At 39.2% G+C, this 18,344-nt stretch overlaps 2 protein-coding genes across 2 annotated transcripts; one reads left to right on the plus strand and one right to left on the minus strand.

Annotated features, from left to right (window-relative positions):
• Positions 1-1,194: 1,194 nt before the first annotated feature.
• Positions 1,195-9,510, minus strand: LOC138952713 (dynein axonemal light chain 1-like). The gene is made up of 10 exons (XM_070324420.1): positions 9,411-9,510; positions 9,261-9,299; positions 5,738-5,847; positions 5,149-5,204; positions 4,821-4,876; positions 4,299-4,388; positions 3,806-3,859; positions 3,276-3,312; positions 2,619-2,714; positions 1,195-2,325 (listed from the first exon to the last, which is right to left on the minus strand). Exons 1-10 carry the CDS (start codon positions 9,411-9,413, stop codon positions 2,294-2,296), a joined length of 573 nt encoding a protein of 190 aa, XP_070180521.1. The 5' UTR covers positions 9,414-9,510; the 3' UTR covers positions 1,195-2,293.
• Positions 9,511-9,618: 108 nt separating this feature from the next.
• Positions 9,619-18,315, plus strand: LOC138952711 (small ribosomal subunit protein uS10m-like). Its single transcript, XM_070324417.1, has 7 exons — positions 9,619-9,699; positions 10,013-10,068; positions 11,172-11,244; positions 12,072-12,214; positions 12,711-12,819; positions 13,933-14,022; positions 18,142-18,315. Exons 1-7 carry the CDS (start codon positions 9,664-9,666, stop codon positions 18,223-18,225), a joined length of 591 nt encoding a protein of 196 aa, XP_070180518.1. The 5' UTR covers positions 9,619-9,663; the 3' UTR covers positions 18,226-18,315.
• The last annotated feature ends 29 nt before the right edge of the window (positions 18,316-18,344 follow it).

Raw genomic sequence — 18,344 nt, forward strand, 5'->3', positions numbered from 1 at the left:
AATCGAGGTGGTGAATGGGTTTGAGCTTTCAGGTGAAACGTGGATTGTCAAAGTAAAAGCCAATCAGGCTGATATTGTTTGATGTGTGGAACCATCGCGGCTTTGGATTTGTGTTTCCGAGGACAACGATTGTAAGCATTCACTCTCAAAGACCCAATCAATGTTGATAATAACCGCGGTCAATTTGCAACTTATCTCTGTGATCGCAAAATCCACAACGAAAAGTCATAAACACTTAAAAAGAAAAGAAATATGCTGATCAACACTTACTGAACTCACACGTATGATCGCAGCTCTGCACATTTTCAGACTGGAAGAAAAGCGTCAACAAGCTACGCTTGACGTCACATACAAGGTTGACGTGTTATCTTGAGCTTCTGTGACGATGCTTTGTGGCCCAGAGTTGGATTCTAAAAATTCGTCTCCCTGTGGGTTATTGTGCATTTTGTTGCACAACCAAAATGATGACAAAAACGATGTTTGGTGGCTTGTTGACAGACCAGCATTTTGTTGTTGGTCCTCGGGGAGCATATCGCCTTTTGTCTCATATTTATCAACCGCGGCCTTCGGCCATGGCCGATAAAGATGAAACAAAAGACGATATGGTCCCCTTGGACCAACAAAAAAGATGGTCTGTCAACAAGCCACCAAACATCTTATAATATGCACATTAAAGTGAATCAATTTAAGTTCAAATACATCTACGTGTTCAATAAAAGCAACGAGAGTTTGTTTCTTAAAATATTTAATTGGGAACAGTGTATGTGTATACCAGGAAAGAATGCATAGTCAGTCTTTTTTTTTTTTACATATGGCCGCTTTGGTTTGTAGTCCATATCAAGCCTGCTCCCTGTAATTAACACACACACACACATACACACACAGTTTTTATGTCTCTTTAGCTTTCCACTCTCTCTCTCTTGCAAGCACCCTCACACACTCTATCATACAATCAAACATAATCTATCTTTCACATACATGTATGGACAGCACCTATTATATACACATTCTCTCTCGTTCACACAAACACACACTCTCATTCTCTCACCTTTTCACATGCACACACTAATGCACACACTCCTCTCTCTCTCTCTCTCTCTCTCTCTCTCTCTCTTAGACACACACATGCACACACTATAAGTGCTCCACAAGCATCCATCCAGCATTTTCAGGCCAGAAAAAACACACCCTTCATGTATTTTCTTGTTTCATTTTGACAATAGCAATTTGCAATCATATACAGCCATTATTGTTTTGCACAAACAAAAATAATGTCCACATTATCAACTATACAACATTTTTTGTATACATTTTTTTTTTTTAGCTGACTCAGTGTATCAAAATGTTTCACGATTTGTTTCCCTGTCCTTCAAATGCCTTTTTACACAATAAGCTGTACAACTTAGGCCTTAAAACAAGACTGTAATATTCCTTTGAGAAATCCCACGTTAGCATGATTCAGTGTTTATTAACAGTAACAGTTTACATGAGCATGCGCATGTCTTTGTTTTATTTTAAAATCCTGATTTACCGAAAAAACACAAAGAGAACTCTTCATCTATATAATCCACCAAAATCATATTTTTAATTTATTATTATTACTTTTCCTGTTACAGAAGGATATTTCTGCACACTACCATAACTTAATGACCATGTGGATCACAACATCAAACACTGAACAATGTAAAAATTCAAAGTGATTATTATAAAATATGCGTGATTCGCTAACATAAAAATCATTAAAAAAACTAAAAACAAACCAACAAAATTTGCAGTAAAAAAATGTTAGCCTAACATGATCAGTGATTAGCAAATGACTAAGGTGGATAAGAAACGCTGCTCCTTTAAGTTAAAGTCTGGTGGCTGTGCAAAACAGTAATCCTTCAACTTAGCAGAGTAAACCATGTGACATCAAAGAGAAAATGCAACAAAGTAAATATTACTAAAGAAAATCCACATGAAATTGTAGGTTACAAATAAAACATCGGTGGGAGTGTAACATAGCTCAGAAAAGACGAATCACCAAAAAGACAGAACGTCTGAAAACTATACAATACTCCCTCTGTTGTTCAGAGAAAAAGGAGAATTAAACTGTATCACAGTAACAATGTCCATATCTACTAAAGGAACAGCAGTTTTAAAATATCACAGGCATGTGCGAAAGAGTACAGAAGGTCAGCATTAAGGCATAGTCTTTCCTTGTCACAACAAGCTGATCTTGTATCTTGCTGGAGTATGGTGAGAAACATATCATCTTTGGTGCATACTAAAGTTAAAGTCGAAAGAAGCTTCCTTATTCCTCTTCGTCTCTCACCACTGGTACTCCTGAAAATACGCAGAAATTAAAATATTAAGCTTGCAAGTACATGTATGTGTTTGGGGATGTATGATGTATGATGACTTTCACACCTTTTCTTTGACTCAGTTTTGATAATGAAACTAAACGAAGATCGCCTCACCCACACACTGTGCATCCACTGAATAACCAACTACTATACATCTGATTAGGTTTCTTCCTTGTATGGTATGTATAGTGCAGGGGTTGTTTGGTGTTCTTCTTCTTTTTTGTTAAACTTTTCCTGGCTATACAAACTGTCAAACACAAGAATCATGCATACCATCAAGTTTCTTGAGCTTTGTGAATTTCATGATGGCGAATTCTCTGTATGGCATTTTGACAGCATCTTCTGGGAACGTCTCCTCAAGTGGGTTGTCTGGAAAAAAAGAGACAGATCTGGACTTGAATTTCTTGAACTTGTTCAAACAGGGTCAAGGTTATTACTGTTGTGGTTGTGTGTGTGTGCACGCAAGCATGTGCGTATGTGTTTCCCATGAGTGAATTTTTTATGTTTATATAATATACGGATGATATTTGTGCAATTATTATGTATTTTCTGTTTTAAGCTGCACGACAATTTTCCTCATTTTAAGTGAGGACAATGAAATCTTGATTGTGTGTGTCTATATCTGTCTCTGTCTGTCGGTGCAGATCTTCCTTTGTCTTTGTGTGCGTATTGTGTGTCCCTCTGATCATAATAAAGCTGACTGAGTGAGAACTGTAGCTGCATAATGGCAGGGTAGGCTCAAAAAGTCACGGTAAAAAGTAGTGCTTGAGTTTCAAAAGATGCAAAATAAAAGACATTACCACAATGAAAGAACAAACATGTTTTTAACATATATCAAAATGGAATAAGTAATATTTGAGTTTCAAAAGATGCAAAATAAATCACATTTACCACTGTTACCGAACAAACATATTAACACAATCCACTTACTGACAAAGACCAGGTCTTCCAAACAGGGCAGGTCACTCTGAAAAGAAGAGCAAAACTTTGATCTTATGTCACCTTTGACATGGGTGCTTCAATGATTTTGTACAAAAACTATTTCAAATGAGTGATTCTGTATCTTACTTCCAAGATTAAAATACTGTATACTAAATAGGTTTGAGAATTTAATGTTATGCAGTTATACTAAAAAATGTTTTTGCGAATTGAAAAAAGAATAAAAAATGCATGTATGGTATTGTATAAGCAACAAACTCATTATTCTGAATGCATGGAAGGGGGCAAGTTGTGTGATTTATTAAACATGCTGCAATGCACTTCTTCGATTTGACATGGAGCTTTCCAAGTGCCGTGTACAGTACCTATACATATTACCAAACCCTTCCAAACAGTGTTCATGTTTGTATGATTGCCTGCTCTTCGGGACCTGTCCCTGCTACATGTACTCTCTTCCAAAGTAGTTGAATCTTTCATGCACTTTATTCACAACATCCCACTATTCACACACTATATCTTACCAATTTTGTAAACTCTGCAACATCCTTCACCTGGTTGTTTGACATGTATAAAATCTGGAGAAAAAACCATCAAATCATGTTATGTAAAGCGATATCAAAACATTGAGCCAATCTGTTGGCCTAATCATTCATTGTGACTGAGTTCTGCAGTTACAAATCTACTTGTATGTGTACTGCAGTGTTCACATACATGTACAGAAACAGCCAGACATGTGAGACACAGGGACATACAAATGGACAGACAGTGGCAGGTACAAACACAGATGGACAGACAGACACAGACAGATAAACAGACAAATACACACACACACACATTCAAACTCTCTCTCTCTCTCTCTCTCTCTCTCTCTCTCTCTCTCTCTCTCTCTCTCTCTCTCTCTCTCTCTCACACACACACACCTAACATACACACATTGACACATGTACCCATGCATGCACACACACACAAACACACACACACTCACAAACACTTTCTCTTCTGCTACCAGCATACCTTCAGCTTCTTCAGCACATTGAGGCCCTTGAGTTTTTCAATCAAGTTGTAAGAAATCCACAATTCTTCAAGTGTGTCACCAACTGCTTCCTGTAATGTTAACAAGTTCCATATACAAAATGCCAGATAGAAATGATATATTTTAGAGTTACATGTACCCCGTTGATTGTTTAAGGTTCTTAGTGATTCCTCCTGTTTGCACAGTCTTTTATATTCAGTGGAAGTTGTGCACGTATTCGGTAACCCCCTACCCCCCTTAATAAATTGTATATTTTAAATGAAAGGCAATAGTTCATTATTTACTGTACTGCTTTTAGATTGTGGGAAAAAAACCTTCATTTTTGCTCCCTTGTTTTGTTCTGAGCGCATGTAACAAAAGCACTTACTTGAATATTGTTTGACAAAGCAATCTTTATATCTTTTGTCATACAAACCTAGTGTGTAAACTAAAATCCCTGTAATCATCTTTCTTTATGCCTTTGTGAAGAATGCAAGAAAATGAACACTAAAAAAAACACTTACCAAACCAGTGAAACTTTTGATGTTATTTCTTCCGAGAGACAAGATTTTCAAATGTTCTGCAAAACAAGAAAACAAATTTGCTTGAATAACTATTAGTGCACATACTCAGGATATATTTAAACTAAACTCCAGAATGGAACAAAGCAGTTTGATAACAAAAATAAGACAGCACACACTGTCATTCTTTAGGGAAAACACAAATTTAAAAAACAATCATGTGCAATCATGACTTAAGTTTAAGGGTAAACATATTGTATTGGTCAACACATTTGCAGATCAAAAACAGTGGTGCATTTGCTTTTAAAAAGCATAAAGAAAACATACTTACTCAGCCCATTCAAGTTAGCAATTTTCTCAATGCAGTTTGTTGACAAGCTGAGTTTTCTGAAACGAAGAATGCAAAAATGAGAGACCATGTCATGCAAAATCTAAATTCATCTTCATTTATTAAACATCTGACATTTTAGCCACCCATTAGCTTACATGCCTATTAACCCATCACTGGCATAATTTTATGCTCATGCTAATTTCTGTTAAAGAAAGCAATCACATGCACACAGACACAGACATACACTAATACAGACAGATGAACAGACAGACACACACTCATATTTGCACATGACCATGCAGACAGGCATGCACAGACAGATAGACACACACATAATCAGAAATCTCAATAACTTCAGAAATCTCAAGAAATCTCAAGAAATCTCAATATCTCAATAAGAAAACCACCAGGATACACACACACACACACACACACACACACAAACACACACACACACACACACACACACACAAACACACACACACTCACACAAGCTCAGTGTCTTATAAGCATACTACCAGGATGACAGACAGACAGACTCACACACACACACACACACACACACGCAAAGACAGTGTCATGGACTTACTCGCATGCCACCAGGGTGGAGAGGGAGGCATCCATCTTTTCAATGGGGGGAATCTGTGCAATGAGTTTCACTTCTGAGCACTCACTTGCTTTTTTCCCCACCTTCTCCTCCTGCATGATGAGAAAAGCACTGCATAATTTCACGGTGTATGTATGTGACGTTTCCATTTAGTAGATACCTTAGGCCAAAAAAAAAATAGGTGTGGTTACGGTAACATAGCCAAAACAAATAGGGTAGGAAGGTAGGCAATCACTTTTTAATTTTTTTTTGGTCTAATGTGTACAAATTAAACCTACTTGACAGGAAAATAAGTGTGCGACTTGGGCGCTTTCACTTTCATTGCGTTTACTGCACTCGTTTTCTTTTTTTTTTTTGACAAATGTAATAAAAAGTTATAGGGTCGGCCCCTTTTTTAGGCCTTATGAGCAATTGTGAGGGCCCCAAAGGGTTTAAAATCGTGATCGTGATTGGCGTTTTTTGACCTTTCTGTGACCGTGATTGCCGAAATTTCCATTTCTGTGATCGTGATGGGACTTTGCCCGTGATCCGTGATGACAAAAAGATCAAGTCTCGTGATCGTGATTTGTTTTCGTGATCGTGATGGGCATTATTGCAAAGCATTTTATTTTCAACGTACATTTTTCACAGCTGTATCACTCTATGATCCTCTATTCGTCAAGGAGCCAATCCCGATTGAAGGGAAGCAACAACACATTCAGAAATATGATTTTGACAGCGATTGCTTCCCTTTAAGAGAACTAATCACACAAAAAAGATATCTAATCAGAAGGCAAATTGCAAAAGTCTGCCAAACTTCATCCAATGGAAGGGTTTCGTGCAAAAGTTTTGAGTGCATTCAGTCCAATTCGAATTCGAAGATCAAAAATGGCGTGCAGCGGTACTGTCATCGAACTTCTGTTATATTTTGTGGATTCAAGCCAGATCAAAGCAGGCGGCGAGAATGCCGCCTTCCTTGGTGGAAAGGTCAGGCTACGGATCGGTCTTTCCGAAGACGAAATATCAAGGTATGTTGATCTATGTTGCTCTATGACTGTTCTGAATGTAGGCAAAGATCTTGAAATTTGTTCAAGATCTTTGAGTTTGAGTGAGATCATTCACATTGTCGACATTGCCACGTCCGGCTGTCACTCGCTCAGTGTGACCTCGACTGGCTCGAGATCGAGTCTGCGTGTAGCCAAAACCGAAACTAGAAATGTGTTTTTCATTCCAGCAACGTGGACACGCTTGGCATATATTCTAATTGTCGCTTCTTTGCATTAAGCTTGATTTATTTTAGCGCCTGTAAACTTTAATTAATATCAACAATGGGTTAAATTCAGAAACAATGGCGGGGAGACGTGCAAGTTTGGGTCACTTGATCCTCATGTCAAAGACGATCAAAGTCATGTTCATTGGGGATTTTGTCAGGCATGCTACTTTTCCGGTAATTGCCGGAAATCCGATAAAGCCGTTTTTCAAAATCCGGTAAAGTTAAATTTATTCCGGTGAAGTTGAAACATTTCCGCAAAAACGATCCGTGTGAATATCGCGCAACGCGACCGGGCGCCGGTGTAACACGAGAAAATTACTCCCACGAGATTTTTTACTCCGGAGTAAACATTTCGTACGAAAAAGTTATTCCATTTACGAAAAAAGCACTCCCCCATTGCACGAGAAAATTACTCCCCAAGACAGGTGAGTTCCGAGTAAACATTTCGTACAAAAATGTTACTCCCCTGACGAATAAATAACGAATAAATGTTTACTTCACCCCAACACGAGCAATTTCTTCCCATGCCAGGTGTACGACATTTTTACTCCCTTGTCCCCTGTTAGTCTTGGTGGTGGAAGGGGTGGAGGGAGGGTAGTGCGACATTCGTGTGCGCGAGATCACTTATTGGCATTATCCCTTCGCCCGCATCCCATTTTTTGCGTACGAGATTTTTACTGGAAGTAAAAAAATGGGGAGTAAAAATTTCGTGGAGGGAGTAATTTTTTCGTGCCTTGGGGAGTTCTTTTCTCGTACGAAAAGTGTACTCGGAGTAAGAATTTCGTACGAAATAATTACTCCGGAGTAAATATTTCGTGGAGTAAAAATTTCATGTTACACCGGTCTCAATGAAGCCAGCGCACAGTAGTGTTGTTTTCACCAGTTTGGAGGTGTGTTGAATGGTGGTGGGGGCCGAGGCTAAAATGGGATTTTTAACAAGATCACAACACTATTACAGCCCTGAAAATGATGCCCAGAATGCACCAGATTGCACAGATTTTAACCGTTTTTTGAAAAAATTTCCGGGGGGGCATGCCCCCGGACCCTCCTAGAAAAAGTGCAACAGTTCTCACTTTGTGTTGAATAAACAATAGATCCAGAGGAGCGAATTACTGTGTGGTTGTGTTTACTTTGACACGTGCTTTCTGTACATGCAACTTTTACCGTGACCGTGATTTGCCACTGGTGTTCGTGATCGTGAAAACAAAAATCAAGGTAACTGTGATCGTGAAAGCTAAAATTTCCCTTCACGTGATCGTGATGATACCCCCCCTTTGGGGCCCTCAATTGTGTGTGTGTGAAAACTCTGCATTATTTCTTTGTTTTTATGTTGATCTTACATCCCTTCCGTGAAACTGTCAATAAAAAGAAAAAAAGTTTTACATAGTCTGAGTGCTTATACTGCTTGGTAAAGGAATGTATGACTGGTTGAAGTACATGTACATGCAAAAGAAAATGTCATTGTGGGTCATATATATTGGCTGCTATCACCCAGGAGGGATAATCACACCTGGGAACCCTTATTTTTTACTTGGAGTATTCTCAAACAAGCTTGGTGTATATCCAGAAAAGTGAGCGTACTCTACACCGCATTTGAACATCCATGATTCAAACATGCTTCAGACGCGTCCATCGAAACGTTAATTAAGTTTACAAATACATTTAAAACATATGATGATTCTGTTGTTTTCTGACAAAAACTGTAATCATGTTTCAAAATACTGGATCAGCTTCGGGATGCGCTTGTGAAGAAAATTAGTCTTGGAATTTTTTTCGTCGTATCTTTTTCCACTGAATGTACTGATCGTATTCTAGACAATCATGCAACTACGGCAAAATCGTTTGGGTTCCCAGGTCTGGATATTAAATACCCCCCCCCCCCCCCATTTTTTTATTCAACGTGCACCTGCTAGTCCTGTCTTTTTTCTTTTGCGTGCAGCTACGTACTGTATGTCAGTGAACGAAACATTACCTAAGACATAGAGGGGCAAAGAAGGAGAGAGAAAGGGAGAGAGAGAGAGAGCGAGAGAGAGAGAGTCAACTTTGTGTGCAGACTCTCTTCGGTGTCCGAACCCTCCCCCCGTGTACACTACATTGGGTGTGCACGTTAAAGATCCCACGATTGACAAAAGGGTCTTTCCTGGCAAAATTGCTTAGGCACAGTTAATAATTGTCTGCAGAATCTTCACCTTGATGAAGGCGGCAGTCTAAAGAAAGAAGAAGAAGAAGAAGAGAGAGAGAGAGAGTACTCACGAATTTAGCGAGGGCTTCTTTGATCGTCGTACCCTTCGACTGATAAAAGAGAAAGAAAGAAATCAGGTTTTAACCTCCATATGAACCAAACACACAATCTATCGGTCAAATTTAACAGAAATGATAATTTTACGAGGAATGTCAACTCACCATCTTGATGTTTTGGCAGCCACTAAGCAACGAAGCCCGAGCCTGCAGAAGAGGGTTGATAACTCAAAACCAGGTTCGAAAATCGATCGGAATAAAATTTAAAGTAGTTATAATTTCGTTATTAAGAACATTTATGACTAAAGACCGCTCACAGCATTTGAAATTCATCTTTGATTGTTTTTTTTACCGCAGTACTGTGATTCAAATCTTTTTTTTCTGCTCCAAGGCTTCATTCCGCACTCAAAGTTTCAAAATGGCGACCTCCTTGTTTCGGCTAGGGCACCTTGCGGTAAGATAGTGCGCCTTTTGTGTAGTTCATGCAGTGTTTTAGAGCGCGTTTGATCTTTTTCTGGTTCTATGTGGACAAGATGGATATTTATTGCTTACTTTGAGTGTCTGTTCCTGTCTGCGATGCTTCGGCGGTCTCATAGCCAGTGTACTAGTTTTACTGTATATTGAACCTACAACTGCCAAGTTTGCATTTGACGCTTCAACTAGTTCAAGATGCTTGCGAAGTTTCTAAATGGGTATTTGTTTGATTGTTTGTAATAATGTGTTTGTTTGATTTTGCATTGGCTGAGGGACATCTGATCTGTGTGCAGGTGACAAGACTCGTTTGTACTCAGTGCGGAGATGCGGTTGCCAGTCAACTGACAAGGTACTACTTAGTTCAACCGAAGTGGCTGAAGCAATAATCCAGAGTTCTAGATCCACGATGTGTAGCAAAGACTTGTACCTATACGTGTAGCTATGACGTTCCCTGTATATTTAACATCATCAAATAAAGCTTTTACATCCCACGTTTGCCTTGGAGTTCTTAAACATCTTGCGCCAGCCAACATGAGGTGTAAAATGGATTCCAGAGGGTGGTCACGCTGAAGAAGAATGCGTTTGATTCTATATTTACTTTGTCTTTGTAGTTTCAGCATAGTAAACTTACATAAAAAGGCGTAGAGTAAGCAATAGCGGAATAGTGAATGCGGGTTGATGATTTTGCACTGAAGACAGAAGGCATTTCCGTCCACAATTTTGTCAGAGTAAATCGTGCAATTTTCCAAATAATAGTATTTTTATGTCGCTTTCACTTTCGGGCATATATATATATATATATATATATATATATAATATGTGTTGCTAATACACAAAACACAGCAGTAAGAAGTATGAGATAAGTTTGGACAGGCTTTCTGTCATTAAATTGACTGCGGTTCGATCATCTGCTTCTTGTAAAAATCAGTTCCAGTTGTGGAAAATCTAGACTAAGTTTCCAGAACGTGTGATATGTACACATGAAGTAATAGGTACAGGTACACGTCTTGGCTACACACCATGAATCTAGATCTCTCTACTGTGTAGCATTTATGATCAGCGCACATTATCTTTAATGGTGAATGATTGGTTTCCTGAGAACAAGAACATTCTAACCTTGATCAAGTGCAGTTCGGTTTTTTTTTAGGATTGTGAACATGCTCAAGGATGACATTTGGTGTCAGCATTTAGCTCACACAGTGGCTCCAGGATGCCGATTTTGCAAAATGGGCAAGTTTTGAAAGCCTTTACTAATTTGGAAGAACGCTGTGATTTAGCGGAATCGGTATCATTTTGCCGATTGTGTAAAAGTTTGTTGAATCGGAAATTCCGTGAATTGGACATGACACTTATTCAACAGAGGCTGGCTGAAAGAAAGATTGTTGTGCTAGTGATTAATCTGAATTATAATTTTGGGTTACAATGACATTTTATGATCTTTTTCTTTTTCAGAAGTGTTGCATTTCCAAATACATGTCTGTCTTCTTGGTTGCTGGTAGCAAAACCATTCAGTTCATATGCACAGGTAACATTTCTTTGATTACCTATTAATACCTTGTTAATTGAAAAAAAGACCATGATTTTCACACAGTGGAGTTCAGAGCAGAAATTGTGTGGGTTTTTTTCTCCATTTTTGTGTTTATGTTCTTTTGTCATGTTTTAAAAAATGTGCTGACTTTTACTTAAAACTGTGATCTCTCCATGAATATACGGGGCTAGGTGTTTGAAAAGACAGGGATGAGAATCATGTACAGAAATCTGCACTGCAAAGGCAGCCTGAAACCTGACCTACCCTGCCTGCATGACTTTGACTGTTTCATTTAACGCTGCGGCTTGACTTTTGAGCTGGTAAATTCCTGCTTGCTCTCTCAGCGCTGAGCTTACTTCATTTTCTAGAGGGATCAAGGGAAAAAAATAAACGCTGCGGCAGAGATTCAAACCCAGGACCTTGAGATTACATTATTTTTTGAAATTCCCATACTATGGGGAAAATCGTTATAAAAGGTTCTTTCCTTCCCCGGTGATTTGAAAACCATTTGTTAATCTCCACGGATAAGTCGAGGTTTTTAAATAGGAAATTCCTTCCACTTGGATGCTTTCTGTCAAAGAAACTACCTTATGTACAGTGTTTGTTTCTGTGCAGATTGGGACATTTGAGCTGAAATGATTCCACAATTGATGGGAATGTGCGAAATTAAATCAGCAAAAAAATACCACTCAACACAGGCATTAGTCAAGCTGTGTTTTTGTTGTTGTTGTAGTATTATATATTTGTAATTGTATTCAATTCTAAGTGGAGGAATGCTTTTATCGCATGTGAAAACCTGGTCAAATCTGGGAGATTATTTTCAGGCTGGAGAAGAGACAGAAGAGCCGGATGATCTCTTCCGCCAGGTTACAGTGGAGGTCAAAGGGCACGATAAAGCTGTGGTGAAGAGCTACACTGAGTTTGTTACCATGGCTGCAAATGAACTTGGCATCAACCTTGCAAGAGTGTGAGTACCATTTTCCTTCAGCTGGAATAGAAAAAAGCATCAAGAGACTATGGTATTGTATTCAAAGATTGTAGGACTGTGTTCCATGAGGTAAGAACGGATTTGTGTTCCACAGTCTCCTGTCGAGCTTGCTTGCCTATTCTCTTCTGCAGAGAATTCTCTTATGCTTTCAAAGAGAATTAATCATAAAAAAGCAATAAAATTAAAAGGATACCTTCAGGAATTAGCCATAAATAAAATCAGGTTGTAATAATGTGAATTACAACATGACTTGCAGTGTATATCGTTGAACATTTCTTCTTCTTCTTCTTCTTCTTGTCGATCACTCAGATGTTGAACATTTGATTGGGCCTGCTTGCATTTAGAGGCATTAGGAAAGACTTGTGCTCTTTGCAAACATAAATATACATTTCGTCCATGCATGCAACCATTATTAAAATTGATTGTGTATAATATTTGAATGCAAGTTCTCCACATGTAATGTGTCTGTTTTCAGTTTCCAGCCTCCAAAAATCATCTCCAGATACACACTTCTCAAGTCAGTTCACATCTACAGCAAACACATGGTGCAGTATGAATCCCGAACACACTTCACAGTCTTTGAGGTTTGTACAGTTTTTTTTTTCTTTCTCTGTACAGATTATTTGTGGTATGAAAGTAATGAGTGTGTGGATAAATTGGGTGAAATCTCACATTAAAATGTAATCAAAATGTGAAGTGAAGAAATGGTAGGGGTTTAGTGAGTATTTTTAAAAAGGAAAAAAAGAACGTGATAAGACACACTAAAACTGTTCTTAGTTCAGAAAAGGAAGCACATGGACTAGTAGCAGGAGCACGATTCTGTTCATCTGGAAGTACAACTATACGGATATAAAGTTCTGCTTTTGCTTCATTTTATATAAATACAATACAATACAATACAATACAATAACTTTATTAATCTCTAAAAGAGAAATTACATTGCTGAGCGTTTGTGTCCGTAATAATAACATACATAAAACATTCAAAATAAACATTTGTTCTTTGTCCTGAGAAAATATAGCACATTGGTTATCACATAAGAAAGTATATTAAAAATAAATTAACATGCATTCACCATCAACAATGCACAAAAGAAAGTCAGCACCTTGCCGGTTATCACATATTGTCTAAGATTAAGAGAGTAGAATGCAAAACAAAATCAACAATACTGAAACAATACAGAACACTGACCGGGTTCCTGCAGGGCAGAGCTGATACAATTCAATGAGTTTTCAAGGACATTTCCAGGACCAAATAAATGCTTTTCAAGGACATGATTTTCCCCAAATTAATGCAAAGCACCAAGCTTACCTTCAGTTTTTCAAGTCTGCAAACTATTAGTCATTCCGTAGTTGTTTCCCTTGCCAACTTCCGGGAAGGGAAGCAACTACGGGTGACTAGTAATAGTTAGTTCGTCTGCTTTCGTTTTCACTCGATCTTTTATTTTCCCAAAATGTGTGTACTGTATTTGACGAAAAAAAAGGGGGTTGCATTTTTTTTTTAAATAAGACAAGCTGCTGACGAAATGTATAGGCAACAATTTGGAAAAATCAAGTACTTTTCAATGACTATTTAACAAAATTCTATTTTCAAGCACTTTTCAAGGCCTGGAAAAGGTTTTCCAATTTTCAAGGAGTTTTCCAGGGTTCAAGGACTCTGTACGAACCCTGAAATAATATTAATACCATCCATTTCAGATGAAGCACCTGACAGGATCCACAGCAGACACGTTTTTGGAGTACATCCAGCGCAACCTCCCTGAAGGCATGGCCATGAAGGTCTCAAAGGTTAGGAAGATAATATTGTTCCCAGCCTCAGAGGACAAACGATCAGTTGGACCTGGATTAATAAAAAATGCTCGCGCTGGACCCGAGTACTCTTCAGACTGGCTTGCTCAATAAATATAAATGTTTGGAATGTCTGTGGTATGAATGTTGGTTTCTGACCAGAAATGCAGATCTATCTCTGGCCGATTCATAGATTCAACCTACAAACTGCGACCTCATCTGTGATTAGATGGCCAAGCAATGCGTGAAATCTTTTATTCTAAAGCCTTATGGCTCGTTTCGACAAGCATTAAACGGATGAAATTAACCACATGCAGTTTATTCTTCAGAAAAATGCACACAAAAAATGGGTTGGGTTCGGTGATTTGTACATAAACGTCTTCCTCGCGATAGATTCGCTTATTATTTTGTCTTATGAAGCCGTCATCAACACGAACACAATGATTGCAGAAGCAAACTCTGTACCTACACGACCGAGACACAAGACTGATTATTTCACAGCTGCAATGTGAATAGAGAACAAAGACGTTTTGGGTAAGCTTACTCACGTCAGGTCTTCACTGACAAGATAGGAACAGACGGAAAATTCAGAACAAAAGTAAATGACGTCAAAGTCTCTTTCGCTTTGCGTGTAACTTTGTCATGACGTATTTTTGTGTGACGCGTTCGGCTGTTCTATCTGCTCAATGGCTGCGTGTTGCCCCGCCAGTGTGAACTCCTCCTACGGCCAAGTCGTTTTTGTGGTTTATTTCGCATTTAGGTCCCAGGTAACATTATGAAGTTTTAATACGATCAATCGGACCTATTATCAAGTTAGTGTATCAACTTTTGAATGCACTGCGCCCAGTAGTTTCCCAGCAATAAGCTGTTAAGTGGAGAAAGACACACACACAGACAGACAGACAATTAAAGTCTGCTGAGCCCAAGTACTAGCGTACTCGGGGATAATATGTCAAGGTCCAAATGTCCTGGCTTTGCTTGGTTTGTTGGGAAATTGATGGTCAGATGACCTCCTGCATGTTAAACTATCAGAAGGTCGTCCAACCAGGGATAAGACCTATGTGTCAGATCACAAAAGGACGTGCCAATGACCAAAGACAGAGGTCTGGCGACAACTCTGATTTTTACTCTAGATTTATCTTGTATGGGGAAGTAATTCTGTGAAGCTTGATAATAGTGCCTCCTGGCAGACAATTCTAAATTCTGTATTGAAGTTTGTTGGTTTGAAAAGGGTGTTTATACTAAATGCCCATATTTCGCTGATACATGTAATTGGTTTGTGACAATTTTTAAGATGGCAGAGTGCATGCTTACAAAGTTAAAAATGTCGTACAAGTCCTCTTGTATTTTCTGACATTATTATGAGTTATTTCTAATATGCTGACTGTTAGCAAATGATAACAAGGCATGTCGAGAAAAAAGATAACGTTTGTGAGACATGACTGTTGTCATTTGCTAACAGTCCGCATATTAGAAACTAGATGAATACCCGCTTCGCCGGGTACGGCTTTGCCGGGAAGAAGTAGAGCCGAATTCCCGGCTTTGCCGGGTGTACGCCGGCGCACCGTACGAAGGAAGGGAGATAAACGCGCAAAACACTGGAGAAGATAAGGAAGAGTTACTGGGAATGGATGTACAGAAAAACCAAAATCGGTTCAGCGCTGCGCGCTGAGAGCACGCACGTGTTCAAAATTTTCCACGATTGTGTCTGGGGTCTACCTGAAAATGCCCACCAAATTTGAAGCAGATCCATCGAGAACTTTGGCCGTGAATCGTGAACACACAGACAGACAGACACACACAAGCCGTATATAGATGTAGATAACGGTTTTATTACCGTTTAAATCGACCAAAAGAAATTTCGAAGCGACCCCGCGAATTAGACAGAACAGCCGCAATGGGAACTTGAGCGCTCCTACCTGATTATGCCTGTCAGTCAAAGAATTCTCGTGCCTGGGTCAGCCAATCGGTCATACTCCTGACGTGATGAATATTCACAGATCAAATGCGTTTGACACACAACAATCTCGCAAGATAAACCATGTTCAACATGCGTTTCGGTTGCTTCGCTTTCTCTTGTTGAATAGAGAGCGACAGATTTAGAACCGACTCAAGACGGATGATGGGAAATGACGTAAAGATACATTTGACGTAACGCGAGTGACGCAATTTCACTTGATTTTCCGAACTTAGGTAATTTAGATTTCAAGTGAGCGGGTCGGCATTTAACACTCAGAGGATGGGCGGTACCTTGCTGTTCCGTAAAGCACGCTGATATTGTTGATTTACATTTTTACTTTGTTTTGTCAATTTTTAGCTTGATATACAAAAAGGGTCCCTGCCTGAACGTTATAACATTTAACAGGTCACCTAGAATCCGTCCTGATTGGTCAAAAAGCCATATGGGGCACTGAATTGGTAATAAGTGAATCTACCATGGAGGAACACATTGAAATGTTTGAAGTTATTGATATGTACATGTTGTGGTTGCTGGTGTGGGAGGCATCACATACAGATGCAAGCCTTCATGCCTCCAGCTCAATTGTGCTTTTATTTTATACAATGTAACGGTGTTATTTTGAGTTATTTCTAATATGCTGACTGTTAGCAAATGATAAGACATGTCGAGAAAAAAGATATCAAGCATGAGCCTTTTAGGCGAATGCTGATATTGTTTGTGAGACATGTCTGTTATCATTTGCTAACAGTCAGCATATTAGAAATAACGGTTTTATTACCGTTTAATTCGTCCAAAAGAAATTTCAAAGCAACCACGCGAATTAGACAGAACAGCCGCAATGGGAACTTGAGCGCTCCTACCTGATTATGCCTGTCAGTCAAAGAATTCTCGTGACCTGGGTCAGCCAATCAGAGTAACACACATTACGTGATGAATATTCACAGGTCAAATGTGTTTGACACACAACAAACCATGTTCAACATGCGTTTTGGTTGCTTCGCTTTTTCTTGTTGAACAGAGAGCGACAGATTGAGAACCGACTCCAGACGGATGGAAAATGACGTAAAGATACATTTGACGTAAAGCGAGTGACCCAATTTCACTTGATTTTTCCGAACTTTGATAATTTAGATTTCAAGTGAGTGAGTCGGCATTGCACACTCAGAGGATGGGCGGTGCCTCGCTGTTCCGTAAAGCACCCACTGACAAAACTCGCTTTTTGGCTCACGTAAGTGTAGCCTATGCGATGCTAACTTTTGTCTGTCTGTGCGTGCGTGCGTGTGTGGTAGAAACTTTAACATTTGACTGAACACCGAAATACTAATTTTACCCGGTTATTATCCAAGCAACAGCTTCAAAGTATTGAAGCAATGATCAACATTTCGTCGGCACGTAAGTAGATAAAGTGTGTATCCAAAGAAAACGGGTGGTGGTGGGTTTTGGGGGGGTAAAAACAGGTGACTGATTTGTGTTGTGTGTGGTATGTAGACCAGGTCAGGGGTCAAGGTTAGGTCAGATCGCGTGAAGGATTGTGGTATAGATTCACTTCTCAGTTCTAACCGAGCTGCATTCGCCGATTCGGGGAAGAAGATTTCACATTGTTCGGTTTCGTAGCGGCTCCAGAAAAAATAGATAAAGAAGATACCAAAGGAGATTTCCTACAGGTTGATCAGCACAGCGTGTTTTCAGTGTCTGCGCGAGGAAGCACTGTCGAAAGGGCAGTGTCGATCTCGGTGGCAGTCGTGTCCCCGTAACTCGTAAGTAGGCTACAGACAGACAGATCTAGATCTACCGTCTCCCACTCTTGCACCGTGTCTATGCTTACTGTGTATGTGTGACGGAGTGATTGAGTTTGTGTTACTGTTTGTCGATTTCTTACGGGAGCCTTGAAGGCTTCGCCTCTTGTTGGTATTTTTTTTAGATAGAGTATTATCTGACAGCATTTTTTGAAGTGTCATTCTTTAGAATAAATCACACTGATATTGCTGATTTAAATTTTTACTTTGTCTTGTTCATTTTTAGCTTGATAAACAAAAAGGGTCCCTGCCTGAACGTTATAACATTTAGAGGGTCACCTAGAATCCGTCCTGATTGGTCAAAAAGCCATATGGGGCACTGAATTGGTGAAGGAGTAAATACATTTGTACCATCTGTTGCAGGATCGAATCGAGAAAGTACCTGAACATTTGGTGCCACCAAAAAAGCAGACATCAAAAACTGCCAAGTCCCCACCTGCTTCTTGACATCAGTTGTCATGGATATCTTTATGTTCTTGTGTGCGAGTCAGAATGTTGATAGCGAGTATGGTGTGCAAATAAACTTTGAAACATCAATCATGACGACTTACTTTGTTCATTCTTTT

Source organism: Littorina saxatilis, linkage group LG17 (genome assembly GCF_037325665.1).
Source record: "Littorina saxatilis isolate snail1 linkage group LG17, US_GU_Lsax_2.0, whole genome shotgun sequence".
NCBI lineage: Eukaryota > Metazoa > Mollusca > Gastropoda > Littorinimorpha > Littorinidae > Littorina > Littorina saxatilis.

Coding starts and splice junctions, on each gene's coding strand:
- LOC138952713 (XM_070324420.1), bottom strand. Junction 5,205..5,737: donor TCCACCCTGGTGGCATGCGA/GTAAGTCCATGA, acceptor TCTTCGTTTCAG/AAAACTCAGCTTGTCAACAA. Junction 4,389..4,820: donor TCAAAAGTTTCACTGGTTTG/GTAAGTGTTTTT, acceptor TTAACATTACAG/GAAGCAGTTGGTGACACACT.
- LOC138952711 (XM_070324417.1), top strand. CDS start 9,664: ATGGCGACCTCCTTGTTTCGGCTAGGGCACCTTGCG. Junction 12,215..12,710: donor GGCATCAACCTTGCAAGAGT/GTGAGTACCATT, acceptor GTCTGTTTTCAG/TTTCCAGCCTCCAAAAATCA. Junction 14,023..18,141: donor TGGCCATGAAGGTCTCAAAG/GTTAGGAAGATA, acceptor CATCTGTTGCAG/GATCGAATCGAGAAAGTACC.